Raw genomic sequence first — 18,475 nt, 5'->3', positions numbered from 1 at the left:
ACCAAAGGCAACAAATGAGGCATGGCAATAGCGGCGGGAATGGACAACCTATTTCGCCCGGGCCAGGGTTCACGCATACAGACTGAGCATGGTACATGGGCACCCATTTGCCATGTTACCTCCATTCAGGGATGGCTCAAGACATTTTGGCGCCTGAGGCAAACCACAAAACAGTGCTCTCTCCCCTCCCACCAGGGAAGAAGGGGTGAGTGAAGATCTACATCGGCAACAAGCAGGGAACAAATATCTACATTGGGAATGAGGCCACAGTGATCCATGCGACGGTCACCTCCAGGCTTGACTACTGTACTTCGCTCTACGCGGGGCTGCCCTTGAAGCTGTCCCAGAAACTCCAGCGGGTGCAGAATGCTGCAGCGAGGCTCCTCACAGGGTCTCTGCCATGGGAGCATATTCACCCAGTGCTTTTCCAGTTGCACTGGCTCCCGGTGGAGTACAGGGTCAGATTTAAGGTGCTGGTTTTGACCTCTGAAGCCCTTCACGGCCTAGGACCCTCGTACCTACGGGACCGCCTCTCCTGGTATGCCCCACTGAGGACCTTAAGGTCCATAAATAGCGACACCCTAGTGGTCCCGGGCCCTAAGGAAGTTAGATTAGCCTCAACCAGAGCCAGGGCCTTCTCAACACTGGCTCCAGCCTGGTGGAACGCTCTGTCTCATGAGACCAGGGCCCTGCAGGATCTGATTTCTTTCCGCAGGGCCTGTAAGACAGAGTTGTTCCACCTGGCCTTTGGCTTAGAATCAATTTGATTCCCTCCCCCTCTTTCTTTTTTCCTTTCTCCTCCTGTGAAGAGGCTGAATCTTAATGTTTTAATGTTGTATTTTAATCTTGTTTTTTAAGTTGTATTTTAATCAACTTGCTTTTATTATTGGTTGTTAGCCACCCTGAGCCCGGTCTTGGCTGGGGAGGGTGGGGTATAAATAAAAATTTATTAATATTATTATTATTACATCAGGAACAAGGGTGGTAGTATTCACCAAGAGGCCACTGTAGAGGCAGCAATGGAGCAGGGGGTCTGCCAAGGCAGCAGGCAATGCATTCCTTGGAGGCCGGATCTGCTTGAGGCAGTTGCCTCATCTTGCCCCATGGGTGGGCCAGCCCTTTCTCTACCTATTGCTCACTGTATGCATGAACACCAAGAAGAGAAGTTGCTGCTTCCTAGACTCTATGCACAGTATATGCAGGCAAGCATCACGGCTGTGGTGCTCTCCGCTTTCTGAAAATGCTATGTTATATATTCCCATGTCTTTTTCAGAGGGCACAAGTATCACTATGAGAAATGTTACACAGTGCCTTGCAATGAATGTAATCTGTGCTTGTGCATACACACACACTTAAGAGATTGGATTAATAAGTAAACTATCAAATTCAACTAAGTTCAGGAAAGAAGCGTCAGATTGCAGGAGAGGGCTGCGAGGAGCAAACCTGAGATTTAAATACAGGTTCAAATGCAGGCCTATGAACCTCGAGGTCAAAGTTTAAGAAGTTATCCTCCTGCTTATCACCTAATGGCACTAACTTCAACCAACAAAAATAAATAAATTCATTGTAAAACATGGCAGTCTTGGTTCAGGCATGGTATGCAGATGTTGGGCGTGAGCTCACAGAGCAGAATCTCATTTTTTAAAAAGACAAAAATCTCCATCTCCAATATGTAGCGTCCTGGATATCCCACTGGCAGTGGGTACATCTGCATGCAAAATCACACTTTGTCCATGCAAAGCTGCACAAGTATCTCAGTTTAATCACACACAGCAGCATCCAGTGCAAACATATGCAGGCAGAAATCAGGGTATTTAAATAATAATAATAATAATAATAATAATAATAATAATAATAATAATAAAGCAGTTTCATCTTATATGCCAACAGTACTACAGTGGTACCTCGGGTTAAGTACTTAATTCATTCCGGAGATCCGTACTTAACCTGAAACTGTTCTTAACCTGAAGCACCACTTTAGCTAATGGGGCCTCCTGCTGCCGCCACGCCACCGGAGCACAATTTCTGTTCTCATCCTGAAGCAAAGTTCTTAACCTGAAGCACTATTTCTGGGCTAGCAGAGTCTGTAACCTGAAGTGTATGTAACCTGAAGCGTATGTAACCCGAGGTACCACTGTACTTCTTGAAGAAACCAAACCCAGCATTGGCTGATGTGCTTTTGTCTAGATTACCATAGTATATTGAGCTTCGACTGGTTCAAAACGTGGCTGCCGGGGTTTTGTATCATATTACATTCATCCTCTGCCAGCTTCACCTGCTACTAATCTGCTTTCAGGCTCAACGCAAGGCTCTGGCTTTGACCTTTAAACTCCTAAAACGGCCAGGAATTTATTCCCCTGCCCCCCCATGAGCCTAAACAAGAGCTCCGACCGCAGGAGGAGGGTTTCAAGGACGGCTACTGAGGTTTGGCAGGCAGGTACACAGGAGAGGGCTTTTTATTGTAATGTCCAATGTCTGGAACAGCCTCTCAACAGAGGAACACCTGCCCCTTTCACTGACTGCTCTTAAATGGTCACTGAGCAGACTTATTTCAATGGATTCTTTTAGATTCGTTTGGGAATGGCTGTTGTCCATTTCTGAGATGCTTTCCGTTTCTGAGACAATGTTTTGCCCTGCTTGTTTCAGTTTGTTGCACCTCTGTTTGGCTTCAAGAGGTTTGCTCTTCTTTCATATTGTTCCTTTGCACTAATCAATTTTATCATTGCAAGCTACCCTGAAGAACTATAAATCTCCTCAGTGGTGACTGACTCCTTCCCCTCCTCACACACTGAATCGACCATTCCTACCCTTCTTGCATTTTAATAGAAAGTTCTGCAGATGCCATTTACTATCAATCTGTGACACCCTAAGTAAAGGGGTAAATGGACCCCTGACCACTAGGTCCAATCGTGGCTGACTCTGGGGTTGTGGCGCTCATCTCACTTTATTGGCTGAGGGAGCCAGCGTACAGCTTCCGGGTCATGTGGCCAGCATACGGAAATACGGATCTGGCAGCGTACGGAAATGCCGTTTACCTTCCCGCCAGAGCGGTACCTATTTATCTACTTGCGCTTTGACATGCTTTCGAACTGCTAGGTTGGCAGGAGCAGGGACCGAGCAACAGGAGCTCACCCCGTTGCAGGGATTCGAACCGCCAACCTTCTGATCGGCAAGTCCTAGGCTCTGTGGTTTAATTCACAGCGCCACCCGCGTCCCTTGTGACACCCTAAACCCTTCGTCAAATGCAAAATTTGCCGGTCAGCGTAGTAAACTGCCTTCTAGTGATTCAGACCACTGGTTCAGTGTTGCCTATTCTGTCGGCGGTAAGAAGTCTCGGTCAAAAGCCATGCCCGAGATCCATCCTGAAACCACAAGTGCCAGAGACTGAACCCAGGACCGTCTCATACCCTCCAACATTTCTCCGATGAAAATAGAGCATCCCGTTCCATAATGATAATTTTACTGTTGATACCCCACACATCTTACTGGGTTGCCCCAGCTACTCTGGGCGGCTTCCAACACATATAAAAACATAATGAAACATTAAACATTTAAAAAGCAAAAGCTTCCCTATACAGGATTGTCTTCAGACAGCTCAGGGGTTGGATAACTCCATACCCGCCAACATTTCTCCAATGAAAATAAGGACACTCTAAGGGAAAATGGATCAAATCAGAAACTGGGATGGCTTCTCTAAATGAGGGACATCCCTGGATAACAGGGACACTTGGAGGGTCTGCCATCTACATGCAAAAAATGCTCTGCTCCTGAGCGATGGATGCTTCCCAACCTATAGGCTGCAAAGCAAGCTCTGAATTGATGTGGGGGATGGAGCACTGTATACATTACGGTAGAGCTGGATGTTTGCACATTAAAAATTTAATGCACACTGCATCTGTCTCATCTTCACTGCTGCAATACAGTACAGTGGTACCTCGGGTTACATACGCTTCAGGTTACATACACTTCAGGTTACAGACTCTGCTAGCCCAGAAATAGTGCTTCAGGTTAAGAACTTTGTTTCAGGATGAGAACAGAAATCGTGCTCCGGCGGCGTGGCAGCAGCAGGAGGCCCCATTAGCTAAAGTGGTGCTTCAGGTTAAGAACAGTTTCAGGTTAAGAACGGACCTCCGGAATGAATTAAGTACTTAACCCAAGGTACCACTGTAAAAATTACAGGAAAAATATAATAGGGGGGGGACACCATATTTAAAATACAGGTTAAAATGCAATTTAAAATGCAGCCTCATTTTAAAAGTAGCCCATAGATCAAAACCATAAGAGGAGGGAAACATAAGAGTCGGACTGAGTTCAAACCAAAGGCCAGGCGGAACAGCTCTGTCTTGCAGGCCCTGCGGAAAGATGTCAAGTCCTGCAGGGCGCTAGTCTCTTTTGACAGAGCATTCCACCAAGTCGGGGCCAGTGCTGAAAAGGCCCTGGCCCGAGTTGAGCCAATCTAACCACGTTGCAGCTTGAGACCTCTAAAATGTTGTCATTTGTGGACCTTAAGGTCCTCCGCGGGGCATACCAGGAGAGGCGGTCCCGTAGGTACGTGGGTTGTGGCAATCCTAAGAACATAAGAAGAGTGCTGGATCAGGCCAGTGGGCCAACTAGCCCACCATCCTGTTCTCATGGTAGCCATTGAATGCCTCAAAGGGAAACCAGCAAGCAGAACATGAGCACAGCAGCAAAACTCTTCTGTTCCGTGGCCTCCAGTGTAGGAATGATTGCTGGGTGTGGAGCACACTTCTGCCCGCGGACAGCCTCAGCTGTCTGCATGCGTGACCTTGGGGTGCGGAGCACACTCCCCCCCCATAGACGAAGCCACAGCTGTCTGAACATCTTGCCCTCTATCTAACCTTTGCTCTCTTAGTGGTCTGCCGTGCCCTGTCTGTGACCTTTGTCTCCTTTGTCATACATAGTGCAAGCGGAAAATGACACGGTGGAAACAGGTGCCAAAATAACTTTGTACCACCCCACGATCTCAGGATTGGAAGATGTGTAAAGGTCACCGTCCAAAATGTATCTGCCTGGTTTTGCATATTGTGCCAATAAAAGGAGCTTCTGCAGAGCTAGCTGGCAGCTTGCTTGTGCACAGCTCACCTGCATTACCAACTCCTGCCTCATGTCCTTCACTTCACTCCAGCCACTGGTATTCAGAAGCCTTGCTGCCACCAACTGTGGAGGTAGAGCATAGCCAGTAGCCCTCCCCGCCACGAATTTGTCAATTCATCTTTTAAGGTCATCCAAGTTGGTGCCCATCACTGCCCCCTGAGGGAGCAAGTTCCAAAGTGTGAAGAAGCACTTTCTCTTATCTGCCAACTTTCAGCTGCAAAAGATGTCTATGAGAGGTGGAGAAAAAACATTTGAAGGGGATGCCAGGAAACAGGGAATTACGTTCACATGTGGTGGGGGTGTAAATATGTACCATTTTTTTTGGGCAAAGTGTGTTTAAGGAGATAACAGAAATCACTGGGTTAAAGCTGACCACAAGTCCAGAGGTAGCATTATTACCAATTTACGATGGGGTGGAAGGTTCGCAGGCGATGAAAGACTTGCTCACAAATTTATTGACAGCTGCACAAATTATTATAGAAAGGAAGTGGAAGGGGCAAGCAGAATATCAAATGGAAGAATGGTATAGTTCTGCCACACATAATTTTATAAACATGTATCACCTTGACGCTTGCCTTTTTCTCTACACTAAAAAGTCCCAAACATCACAACTTTTCTTCATAGCTGCTCCAGCTCCCTTTATCATTTCAGTGGCCCTTTCCTGAGCCTTTTCCAACTCTACAATATCCTTTTTGAGATGAATTGACCAGAACTGTACACAAATATTCCAAATGCGTTGGCACCATAGTCCAGATCCTCAAGAACAGAGAGCTACATTTATTGAAAGATAGTTGATGCAGGCACAACTACAAGGCCGGTTTTCACAAAGGTTATGGCTTGACTCACTGCTATGCTACATGTTGTAGCTTTTGAAAGGGTATCAAGTGTTCCAAGGACAGTAGACTTAACTGCTATTTTTAACAAAAGCCTTGGCGCAACTGTCAGCTCATAAGAACCACACCACAGCGACAGCTTAAACACACCTTTATTTGCTTGGACATACTCCCTGCCCCCCCCCCAGCTTCACCAAAGGTCTTGAAATATATATCACTGCCCAAGATTGCATGACAGTCCAAGCAGGTTGCTGGTAGGAGCAAGTGTGTCTCATTGGCTCTATGGTGGGCCTCTTTTAAAAGCTTCAAAATCTCCAGTAATTATAATGAACTTGAGGGAGGAATGTCTGCCCTGTAAAGCTATTGTGGAAATGGAAAGCAATCTCTCCAGGAGCTAGAAAAACAGTGCAAATTAATTATTAAGGGAGACACCAAGATGCATTAATTAGCACAGATGCCAAATGTATTGTCCGAAAAAGATCCTTCTTGAGATCCAGAGGCATCCATTCCACATAGCCCCTGCTTCTCTTAAGGAATTCCTCATTTCTTTCTCAAAACACTCTCGCATGGAACAAATAGCCCAGCTATCAAAGCCTCTGGGTTTTCAAACATGTTCACTTTAATTAAAGAGGAAGAAAAGACGTTCGGCATATTCTGTGTTTTTACTCCAGGCAAAAGGAAACTGAGCACAAGTTTTTGAGAAGTATGAGCAATGCTGGATACGGTACGATAATCTTTATTGTCACTGTCCCATACAGAACAACAAAACTGAAAAAATCTACATCAGACATTCAAAAACCACAAGCCTGCTATCCCAGCTATCCCAGCCTGGTCAACCCCCTAAAAACTCTGATACCCCATAATTAAATTCAATATACTCCCATAGAGACTCCTTACACTGCGTTTAAAACCAAAATTGCATTTGGATAGAAACTGTTTCTCAGGCGGCTAGTCCTAGTCTTTATAACCCTGTACCTTCTTCCAGAAGGCAGAAGCTGAAAGAGATCATTTCCAGGGTGCGCACTATCCTGCACTACGCCTCCTGTGTTTTACTTTTGAGAATCTTCGAAGCTCCACCACTTGCTACGAACATCCACAGAAGCATTTTTAGAAATGGCCACCAATGTCCAGGAAAAGCAACTACAGGAGACACATGCAAAAGATCTCAAGATGCACTTGACCCCACTGACCATTAGACTTTCTATCCTCACCTCCATGGTGCTATGGCATCAATACACCATTGCTCTACATTTACACTATTAGCAAAAGCCTCTCCCTGAACCCCTCAGGTACAGTCCTTCCCTACTGGGCAGAAGACAAGAGTTCCAGTTCTACCTCCAAACATAAATCTAAGTGCCAGAACTATTTTTTGAAAGCATACTGTATTACAGGCTCTCTCCTCTCCACCAAGGAAGGGTGGAACTTAATTTTGCGGATTCCTCCCTCCCACAAGCTAAAGGAAGAAAATACTCTACATCACCCTAATTAGTAAGGTTTGAATCCTATAAGCATACATTCCTTGGAGTAATTTCCACTGAATTCATTGGGACTTGCTTCTCAATAAACATGCACAAGAACAAACTGCCCCACTTCTAAGTCCTCACTTAGGCACTAGTTTCTGCTTCTACACTATTAGAGATGCAAAAATACGAAACAATTATTTTGCATGGACATATTACCGGATAGAGGAAAACAAGGCGTAAACAAGGTAATATAACCAAGGAGGGCAATATCAAACGGGGAGAGATGACTACATAGCAAAACACACAGTATCAAACAAAAACGGCAATAGAGAGAGTGGTGCTGTTGGGCATACAACTGTTCTGTAGATAATTACAAGCACACAGTTATACAGAATGCTCCAAGGCACAGAATATTAAAATGTGTGCATCACATTGAGATATAAGCAAGAATGAAGCACACTGGGTAAAGAGTAAGACTTCACTGTCAATGTGACTGGCGCAAACTGGTTTAAATAAAAAGAGATTCACACATATGTAGAAAGAGGTTTGCAGCAGTGTCCAAAATTATCAAATAGCCCAGTGAACATCAACACACGACACCTCTAATTTGTGTCTGTTACATTGATGATAGTGTCTTAACTTTTTACGCAAAAAAAAGAGCACTGATGATTTGCTGATCATATTATATAACTTGTCCTAAGATGATATGTGAAGTCGCTGTTGCTGTTCATTGCCTGTAAGTCCCTTTGAGATCCACTGAATGGCTGGTGGCACAGAAACACAAGGAGCCTATCGAGTGACATATCACTGAATTGGAGTATTATTTTTCTATCAAAGTTTGTGAATAAAACTTGTCATTATATATAGCAGAGTGCTTGTATCATCTGTGTAGCAACCATATTCCTGAGAAGGTATCATTCTCTTCTGGAAATATTGCAGGCAACCTGTGGATTGATGACCACATTTGACAACAGAAGTATACAGGGTAGAACATGGCACCACATATCGTAAGAAGAGCCCTGCTGGACCAAACCAGAGGCCCATCTACAGCAAGAATCTGGCCTCACAGTGGACAACCAGCCCCCAAGCTAGATGGTGATCTTCACTGCATGTCCCACCTAAGCATTTTCTGAAATATTTCCCTTACACCTTACACTTTGCATTTCTTGATGCCACAACTTCCACTGTTTCCATCACTCGTCACTTTTCTCCCCCAGGATGTTCAGAGATTTCAAAAACACAGTGCCAAAATACAAGATCGGCTCAAAAGCCTTGCCACATTAAACCAACACAGGTAACAAGTCAGCAAGTGGTTCGGCTCAATATTTGGTACAAATTTGACACAACATCATAAAAACCCATCATAAAAACCCTTTCCTCACAGTAGTCAGCCAAGTGCCTCTGGAAAGCTTACAAGCAGTACATGAAGTGAAGAGCACTGCCCTGATGTTACCTGACCACCTACTCTGTGGTCCCTGAACTGCCCTTCAGAGGTACACTGTCTCTGAATCTCGAGGATCCAGATAGCCACGACGACTATTAGCCATTGATAGATAAACAAAGGCTCCGTGGTTTCCTTCCCCCAATCTCTTCAATGGCCATCATCACATCTTGAGGCAATGAATTCCACACGTTAATTATGTGTTAGGCGAAGTGCTCGCTGCTAACAGATCTCACCTGGTAACTGATTTCTAGTGTTTGGGGAGAAGGCGGAAAAAAGTCTTGCCTGGACACAAGACATGCACAATATGGTAATCCCAACCATCCCCCCCCCCCCCGCACAAGTCATTCAGAACATAAGCTCCTTGGGGTCAGAGAGAGAACGGGAACTTTTCCTTGCGTGACTCTGCAGAGCTCCACGCACACCAAGGGCACTTTAAGATCTGTTTGCGCGCGCACTTTCAAGGGGGTGCACATTTGGAGGGTCTTCCCTTGGCGTCTCCAGCCCGGTCCAGCCTCCCGCAAAAACGACCCGCATTCTTCCCAGGAGCCCCTCCCTCCGCGACCCCCCCCCCGTACCTTCTGCGGGGCTCTGAGCAGGCGGTGCACCCCGGCCAACTGGGTGCCCAGGGGGATATCCTCCCGGAAAGTGTAGAGCGGCGGCCTGGTGGGCTCGGGGAAATTGGTGCTGTTGAAAGGGTCGGTGTCGTCGAGGAACTGCACCCTGCAAACCAGCGTTGCGGTGGCCATGGTGCATCCATGCAAGGAAGGCGAATAACTACCCAAGAAAGGCGGAGAGCCCAGCCGGGAAAGAAGAGCGCCAAAAAGATACGGGAAAGAAGCTTCCAAGCCAAGAGAGAAAAGATCCGCGGCACCCCGCTTTCGCCCCCAAAGTTGTTTCCAGCCGCTGGGTCGGCAGAGGAGGAAAGTCTGCCCCCTCGCCGCCTCCCAGGAGCTCTCCAAGGAGCGAGAGGCTCAAGCGCGCGCCCCCGCCGAGCCGGGCGCCTTTGCGCAGCGAGAGAGAGGAGGCAGAGCGCGCCGGACGACCAGGCGCCGGGGGCGGCCGCCCGCGCGCCTTGCGCGTCCCGGCAGGGCCAGGTCACCGCGCGCGGGGCGATGCCCAAGCAGCGCGCAGGGGCTCCGCGGAGAGCGGCGGGGCTCCGGGGGGCGGCGGCGGCAGCAGCGGCTCCATTCTCGGCTGCGCGCTCGCCGCACCGAAGCGGGACGCGAAAGAAAAGGAGAGAAGGAGGCGGAGGAGGAGAAGCGGCTGCTTCTGGGAAGCCTCCGCTCGTCCCCGACGCTGCTGCCGCCGCACGAGATATGCCGCTTGCAGGCAGCGCCCTCCGCTGGGCGTGATTAGGAAGGGACCATCGCCTGGCCTTGCATGCGCCTCCATCCTTGCGAGGCATTTTGGGGGAGCCCTGCGTTCAAACCAGGAATGCAGGGCGCAGTCCGCACCACAGCCTCCAGCTAAGGCCAGGACCAGGGCCGTTTACACAAGCGCCATACATACACAACAGCCAAGAGGGCCCAGAAAAGCAGCCTATAAACCTGCAGCAATGAAGTGGGTGCCATGTAGCGTCCTGTTTCTGACAATCCCATATAGAAAAGCAGATCTGGTCACTCTTATACATGCTCCACGCTGTAACTTAGTATGGATATGGGAATCTAATGTGGGTCTACATGGGACTGTCCTTGGATAGTGTTCAAAAAATGCAGCCAAAATAATTGTGGTTAAGTATTCTGACCATATCTCACCAGGAGGGCCAGATTTAGATTTGATGAGGCCCTAAGCTACTGAAGGTAATGGGTCCCTTTATATGCGATATTTTAGGGAGCAGTTGGGGCACATTACTTACATCGCAGGAGCCTACACAAAACAAAACACTGTTGCTGTAAATAAATTTTATTTTATTTGTTTTTTTATCTTATATTTTGGAAATGTACATCCAGATTTTTTTCCTTTAAATTTTTTTTCGGGTCCCCAAGAGAGTGTGGTCCTAAGCTACAGCTTGTTTAGCTTATAGGTAAATCCAGCACTGCACACCAGTCTTGTTCAAGTTACACTGCTTTCCAGTTTGTTTCAAGGCACAGTTAAAAGGTAAAGGGACCCTGACCATTAAGTCCAGTCGTGGCCGACTCCGGGGTTGCGGTGCTCATCTCGCTTTATTGGCTGAGGGAGCCGGCGGACAGCTTCCGGGTCATGTGGCCAGCATGACTAAGCCACTTCTGGCAAACCAGAGCAGCACACAGAAACGCCGTTTACCTTCCCGCAGGAGCGGTACCTATTGATCTACTTGCACTTTGATGTGCTTTCGAACTGCTAGGTTGGCAGGAGCAGGGACTGAGGAACGGATTCGAACCGCCAACCTTCTGACCGGCAAGCCCTAGGCTCTGTGGTTTAACCCACAGCGCCACCCGCATCCCTAGCAAGGCACAGTTAAAGGGACTGGCTATTACCTATAGAGCCATAAATGGCTCAGGGACTAGAGTAGCTGAGGAACTGCATCCCCTATAAACCTGCTCACCGACTGAGGTCAGCTTTGGAATCCCAGCTCAGTGTTCCACCAACAACAGAGATTCAGTGGGGGGAAATAGTTGTGTTAAAACCAGTTAAAGTTATCGACTCCCAAAAAATCCCAAGTCCCCACCACAGCCTCAAACTAAGGTCAGGACCACAGCCTTTTACACAGCAGCAAAGAGGCTCAGAAAAGGAGTCTATAGAATAGTAGCAATACCATGTATCGTACTGTTTCCTCTGACTATCCAATATAGAATCAAATAATCTCCAAAATTCAACAGCTTGAATTTGGTTCCAAGGGCTAATGGCCCCTGCCATGGCCCCTGCCCCTGCCTCTATAATCCCCTAAGCATAAGGTCAAGGTGTGAATTTAGCCACACAATAGGAGGCAGGAGGCGATCAAGGGCAGCACATACCACAGACAGAAATCCATCGGGATCGTGGATTGAATCCTGATACGTTCAAAGGAGAAGCGGCAGGAAAGCCTTGCAGCTGGGGGGATGTGTAAATACTTTTATTGTTCTTTGGGGAAGAGGGTAGTAAAAAGGTGTTGGGAATTGAGGTTACTGACTCATGTATCTACATGCCAAACACTCCTCCTTTGTGACATAATTGTGATGCATTGATGATGCTGTTGAAAAATGTATTATGGGAAATGGGGAGAGGTCTTAAAAGTTCACACAACCTCATGTTGGTAGTTCCTACTCTTTCTATGTTTGAACCTTGTTGCTGTGACCTGGAGCAGAATCTGAAAGGCTCTTTTAAAGACCTCCCAATGGAAGAGCAGCAAGGGATTCTAGAAAGACTTGAACTTTTGAAATCTAGTCTTTTAAAGATTTCTGCAGAGTTCAAAAGTACTGCAATCGATTTTAGAATCCAAGGAGACATCACAAGAACCCATTATCCTCAATACCACCCCACATAAGGAACTATCCATTGAAATATGAAACAACATAAGCACACTCGTCCCCTTTGGCAAGGAACATCTCTGATTTGGTTTTTTTTTGGGGGGGGGACATTACAATGGAGCACGTATGGTCACAACATCAGCCTGGCCCTCAAGGAGGGAGCTTGAGGAGTGGGAATTGGTTCACCACATAGGGCAGTAGGATCACTGCTCGCTGGAGATCCTCGTTTTGCTGCATATTCTGCACTGATTCACCCAGAAACTCCTGCTGAGTCATGGCAGGAGCTGAAGGACTTAGCAGTGTATGTAATGGCACATCTGCCTGCAGAGAAGAGGCAGCAACTGCATACAGTATATGGGACGCTTAAAAGCAGCATGGATCAGGGACTTGGGAACTGTAGATCCTTAGCACAGGAAATCTTAGAAACTAGTGTCCAAGAACCTGCTTTGCTGACATTGCCTGCACAGCAAGGGCAGTCGCCTGCCGGTATCTGCCATAAGGATAATAATTTTATAGAACAATTTAATGGGGGCATAATTAATAACCACTTGTCAGAATGAGTACAACAACAACAACAACAACATCAACAACATATTATTTATTCCCCAGCCACTCTGGGCGGCTTCCAACAAAATATTAAAATACAGTAGTCCATTAAACACTAAAAGCTTCCCTAAACAGGGCTGCCTTCAGATGTCTTCTAAAAGTCTGGTAGTTGTTGTTCTCTTTAACATCTGGTGGGAGGGCATTCCACAGGGCAGGTGCCACTACCGAGAAGGCCCTCTGCCTGGTTCCCTGTAACTTCACTTTTCACAGTAAGGGAACCGCCAGAAGGCCCTCGGCACTGGACCTCAGTGTCTGTGCAAAACGATGGGAGTGGAGATGCTCCTTCAGGTATACTGGACCAAGGCTGTTTAGGGCTTTAAAGTTCAGCACCAACACTTTGAATTGTGCTTGGAAACGTATTGACATCAATGTAATTACTTTAAATGTGAAGGGACTGGGAAACGTGGTCAACATATTTATACAAAACGGACCCACACATTTAATGAGATTGGAGTGTATGATGTGTTTTCAAGATTATGAGAATGTTTGAAATATATGCTGTGGCAAATGAACTATTTTTAATGGGGGGAAATTGGATCATAAACCATATGAAGAGCATGATCACAAAATATATGCTTCAGGGTGCAGTCCTATACGCACTCAAAGGAGGGCAATAATAATAATAATAATAATAATAAATTTTATTTATATCCCGCCCTCCCCAGCCGAAGCCGGGCTCAGGGCGGCTAACAACAATCAAATAATCAAACAATCAAATAAACCAACATTCTAAAAATATTTCATTATAAAAATTAATTAAAATCAAGTTGATGGCAACCATTAAGCAAAGCTCTGTGCAGGTTGCCAGAGGAGGGAGTCAGGCTGCGCCCTGACCAAAGGCCTGGTGGAACAACTCTGTCTTGCAGGCCCTGCGGAAAGATGTCAGGTCCCGCAGGGCCCTAGTCTCTTGTGACAGAGCGTTCCACCAGATTGGAGCCGCAGCCGAGAAGGCCCTGGCTCTAGTTGAGGCCAGCCTAACCTCTCTGAGGCCTGGGACCTTCAGGATGTTTTTATTTGCAGACCGTAGGCAAGCACCATCAAATGCTATATGACTTACCTCTGAGTAGATGGGAACATGCATGCACTGTGAGCAGTACTCAAGCCTCACCCTCATTCCCCCCCCCCCCGATTGCTACTGTTGGGGCAGAAAACCAGCAATATTATGAAAAATAACTGATAAGATGGTTTTATTAGATTTAAAAGGGAAGTTCTAGGAGATTTTTAAAATGTATTATGTGAAATATGGTTGTTTCCATTGTTGAAGGAACCTTACTGTTAAAATAACAATGTATCTGTCCTTAATTTCCTCCATTTTTATTAAAAATAAAATGTATGGTGGGAGGTTATTAAAAGTATATTTGTGGAGCAAAAGGCCACCCAGGTTCCCAACAAATATGCATGCAAGCCAGCCAGATTTGTTTTAAACACTGCTAGACATGTAAGTAATTGGATGATCTCTTTGGAATATTTGTTTTTTTCATAGACCCTGGATATAACATGTGCCTCGTAGAAATTCAATCATTTACATAGCAGGTCTGTGAACCCCATTCTTACTGATGCAAAAGTAATCCTGCAAACTTAATTTGTTGGCTAGATTTCCATTTTTCCAACTTGAGACCAGTTGCAGTTGTGGGAAACCAGAAACAACTTTTTCGTATTGTATTCTTTGCCATCGCTTTCCTTCAGCTTATGCTTGAGGAGAGATTATGTGTTTTATAGAGGCGATATACAGCTGTGTCTTAATTGCATGGCAGGTATGCAAAAAGGATTGTGACCAGGGAGATTACTGTCAGAAACAGGAGCATGATGGCATGTTTGTCAGAGGTCAAGAATGGAAACCGCTCGATTTCTTTAGTTTACAAAAATCCCAGGGGCAAGACAACCCTTTAGACAGCTTGGTCCCAAGATGTATAGGTTTTGTATAGGCAGCCGGTGCAAGTCTTTCAGCAGCATGACAGTGATGTTCTGCCAGTGAGCAACTGAGTCTTATGCGCTAGCTACAGTTTATGGACAAAGCTCAGCAGCAGCAGCCCATCAAACATGTTGTAGTGATCCGGACTTCCGGTTAGCGCCAGCAACTGTAATGGCGGATTTCCTCCGATCTCTGGAGGAAATCTGCTTCATGGAGTTAGGGTTCTACCGCTACGGCGAAGCGGGGACCCGAAAAAAATCACAGGCGGGGAAGCCTGTGAACTGAAGGCTCGGCGGGCTCCATTTGCGTCCCCCCCCCGCTGCAAAGGAGCCTTTTTAAAGGCTCCGGAACATACCGGGGGTGAGCGGCGCGGAGCTGAGACCTGTCCACCCGTCTCCGCGAAGCGAAGCCGCATGCCATGGTTGGAGAGCGCTGACTTCTTCCTTTGAAATTTGGACTAAAAGTAACAACCCGTGAGTATTACGGAAATTGGACATTAAAAATCACCCCTTTTTGATTCGGCACGAGCGGGGAAGGCGTAAAGAGGAAGTCCGTCTCCCCCTTTTGTAAACATTTTAAAGCAAGGACTAGATAACTAAGGTTGAAAAGAACATTTTCTTCGTGGGAAGTCAAAAGTAACTAATTTCACGTTTTGGCAGTATAAGTGAATGTGCTGGAGGATAAGAATTAATTTTGAAAGTGGATTGATACCCCTCCCCCAGGACCTGGGAGCGATCCGCGAGGGAGCCTGCTGGAGAGATTTAAAAGACTTTGACAGCTGTCAAATTAGCTGTCAAAGCTGAGAGGGAAAAAAGAGAGAGAACTTTGTTTCTATTGCCTCGGCTGGTTATATTGGTTACATATAGGTAACAAATTGTCGAAAACCAAGGAAAATAAAGGACTTTTGGATTTACAACTGGAAGGAATACTAAGTAACCAGCACTCCCCTAGAGGGGGCTCTGGGACATTACAGAATGGCTGTAAGTGGAAAAATACAGACGGCACTCGAGAAGATATTTCGAAGCCTGGGAAAACTTCATGAACAAAGCATTGTTTTGGCTAAAAATGTCATAATATTGAATGAAAAAGCAAACAAACCTGTGGAAATTGGAAGGGACTCGACTCAAGTCTCTGTACCAGAACAAAAAGACTGTGCCCTTGAACTAAAAACCCTTGCAGCTGAACAAGAAAAGGAACTTGAGAAATTTGAAGAAGCTACATATGACAACTTAGAGGGAAAGGAAGGAGGAGCTATAATGCAGCAGAGGATCAAAGAAAGAAGCAAAAAACAAGATTTGGATTACAATCATAAATATGGAGACCTGGCAGGCCAGAGGCCTGTAAAGATGGACTTAAAGGGAAAGATAAATTTGACCAAAGTGGAAGCAGGAGTTTTTGGGACATTTGGTCTTAAAAGAAGTAAAAAACAAGATTTGGATTACAATTTTAAATATGGTGGCCTGGCAGGAAGAAGTATGGACCTTATGGGGACAGAGCTTCTCCGAGATCTGGCGTTTAACATAAAGGACTATCAGAAAAACCGGCAGAGAGGAAAGGAAAGAGATTTAAGGGCCTCGGATGTGAGATCACCAGGCTGATACCAGATGGATTGATGGACATTGGTTGGGGATTGAAACCGGGAAAAGTGGGGAGTGGGGTTTTGGGTATCCAAAGGCGGTATAAATATATTCTTTTTTGTAAATAATCTGTTTTGCTATTTTAGATTAAAATGGGGAAATCGTGAAATGGAATTGGGGTCGACTTTAGAAAAAGGTATTAAGAAAAAGATTTGATGTATCAAGATTGAGATTTATGTTAAAATTGGTTAAACAAAAGGATTTAAATATAATAAGGTAAAATTTGGGGATAGGAACTTGTTGAACTAAAAATTGAATTGGAATACAAGAAGAGGAGATGTGGGGAAGTCAAGGAAAAATGTTAATGAAGGATATATGTTTGCTTTTGTTTGTTTTGTGTGTGTGTGTGTGTGTGTGTGTGTGTTTTTTTTTTTAAATTCTTTTGAAAACTTCAATAAATATTTTATGGAAAAAAAAACAAACATGTTGTAGTGATCCAGTCTGGGGGTTACCGGCACATGGACTACAAGGTAAGACTAGCTCCATAAATGTAGTTTTGACAGCCCAAGCTGGTTAAGCACACACCAAGCTACTGAGGTGACCTAGAACTCTGGTGCCAGAGCTGGATCCAGGAGACCAAATTGTGGTCTGAGATGGTTCTCGGTTGGATCTCCACCTTTTTCACCCTTTTTCACCCCCAAATCTCTGGACGCCCACACCGTATCTGGTCTACTGAAATTATTTTGTTAAACTTGAATGGAAAGAATAGTTGCGTTCTGTTAGATGTTTTAATCTACATAGCTATATTAACGCCATATGCCTTACTATATCAAAAAAATTACCGCATTTTTCGCTCCATAAGACGCACTTTTTTCTTAAAAAGTAAGGGGAAATGTCTGTGCGTCTTACGGAGCGAATGTGTGGTCCCTGGAGCCAAATTGCCGGAGTGCGGCATGCTCTTGGGTTGCTCTTTGGTGTGGTGGTGGGAGCCGCGCTCCTCTGCCGGCAGCCTCGGCTTCCCCCTGCAGCTTCGGGAAGCTTTGGAGGGCTGTGCGCCCATGCCCCACACTCCTGGGTTGCTGAATGGGGGTGGGGGATGCTGCTCTGCCAGCAGCCTGCCCTTTCCCCTCAAGGTTTGGAGCAGCGGGCAGGCTGTTCACTGAGAGAGGGGAGGAAGAGGAAGGAGAGGAGGGGGACCAAGAAGCTGGGTGAAGGGAGAGGAGGTACCGTAGATTGCCGTGAGTGGAGAGTCACGGTAGAGGGCAAAGGAGAGGGAGCAGCAAAGGGGAGAAATTGCAGACGTCACCTGAGGAGTTTGGGTGAAAGGGATGGAGAGGAGGAGGCTGGAAAAGGGGACTGTGCTGCTTGGGGAGGGGGAGAAAAAAATGGGGAGAAGGAAAGCCTCCCAAGCCTGCCGCTGAGAGGCTCTGCTCGGCTGTTTCTTGACTGTAATTCAAGTAAAGGGAATGTTTGCGAACAGCGGGCAGGCTGTTCGCTGAGAGAGGGGAGGAAGAGGACTGAGAGGAAAAAATATGCTTTGGATGGAAACGAAGATGGTATTTTCCATGAAGATAGCAAAGAAAGTGATGTCAGTGATTGTGAGCAAGTGAGCTTCATAAATTCTGATCGTAGCAGTGATGAGTTCTTGGGGTTCACAGAAGACTAGAAGAGGACTCAAACCTTAAAGTCTCTCTTCATTTGTTAATGACAGTAATGATGGTTCTTAATGCCATTGTTGACTGCTGTTCACTTTACACGGCTGTAATATGATTCTGATATACCGGTTGTGTATTAAATACAGTAGTTTATACAACATTTAATTCAGAATATTTTTTTCTTGTTTTCCTCCTCTAAAAACTAGGTGAGCCCTATGGCCGGGTGCGTCCTATAGAGCGAAAAATACGGTAGCTTGGTAATTTCCCTTCACTGGACCTTATTGTTTGATTTGATCTATCATATTCTGGGGCTACTATCTCATTCAAGTCTCCCTGATGGCTCTGCAGTGTTTCCATGGCTGGAGGCAACCATGCTTCAGAAATGCAGTTGCAGGAAGTCTGAGGTGGGCAGAGGGCTCTTGCGCTCGAATCCTGCTTGCGGCAT

The 18,475-nt window shown here is 46.0% G+C and overlaps 1 protein-coding gene across 21 annotated transcripts in view; it reads right to left on the bottom strand.

Moving 5' to 3' along the window:
- Positions 1 to 10,162, bottom strand: part of FHOD3 (formin homology 2 domain containing 3) — a 319,993-nt gene extending 309,831 nt beyond the window's left edge. For 9 of the 21 annotated variants that reach the window (XM_083582399.1, XM_083582402.1, XM_083582403.1 and 6 more), the window contains exon 1: positions 9,431 to 10,150. In XM_083582399.1, the coding sequence (XP_083438525.1) occupies positions 9,431 to 9,601 (171 nt within the window). In that variant the 5' untranslated portion in view covers positions 9,602 to 10,150. Of the gene's footprint in view, positions 1 to 9,430 lie in introns of all 21 variants that reach the window. The other 12 variants (XM_083582386.1, XM_083582387.1, XM_083582391.1 and 9 more) reach the window with 4 other exon arrangements.
- Positions 10,163 to 18,475: the final 8,313 nt, after the last annotated feature.

Source organism: Podarcis filfolensis (genome assembly GCF_964270895.1).
Source record: "Podarcis filfolensis genome assembly, chromosome: 13".
Classification (NCBI taxonomy): Eukaryota; Metazoa; Chordata; class Lepidosauria; order Squamata; family Lacertidae; genus Podarcis; species Podarcis filfolensis.
This window is presented reverse-complemented; position numbering and strand designations above follow the sequence as displayed.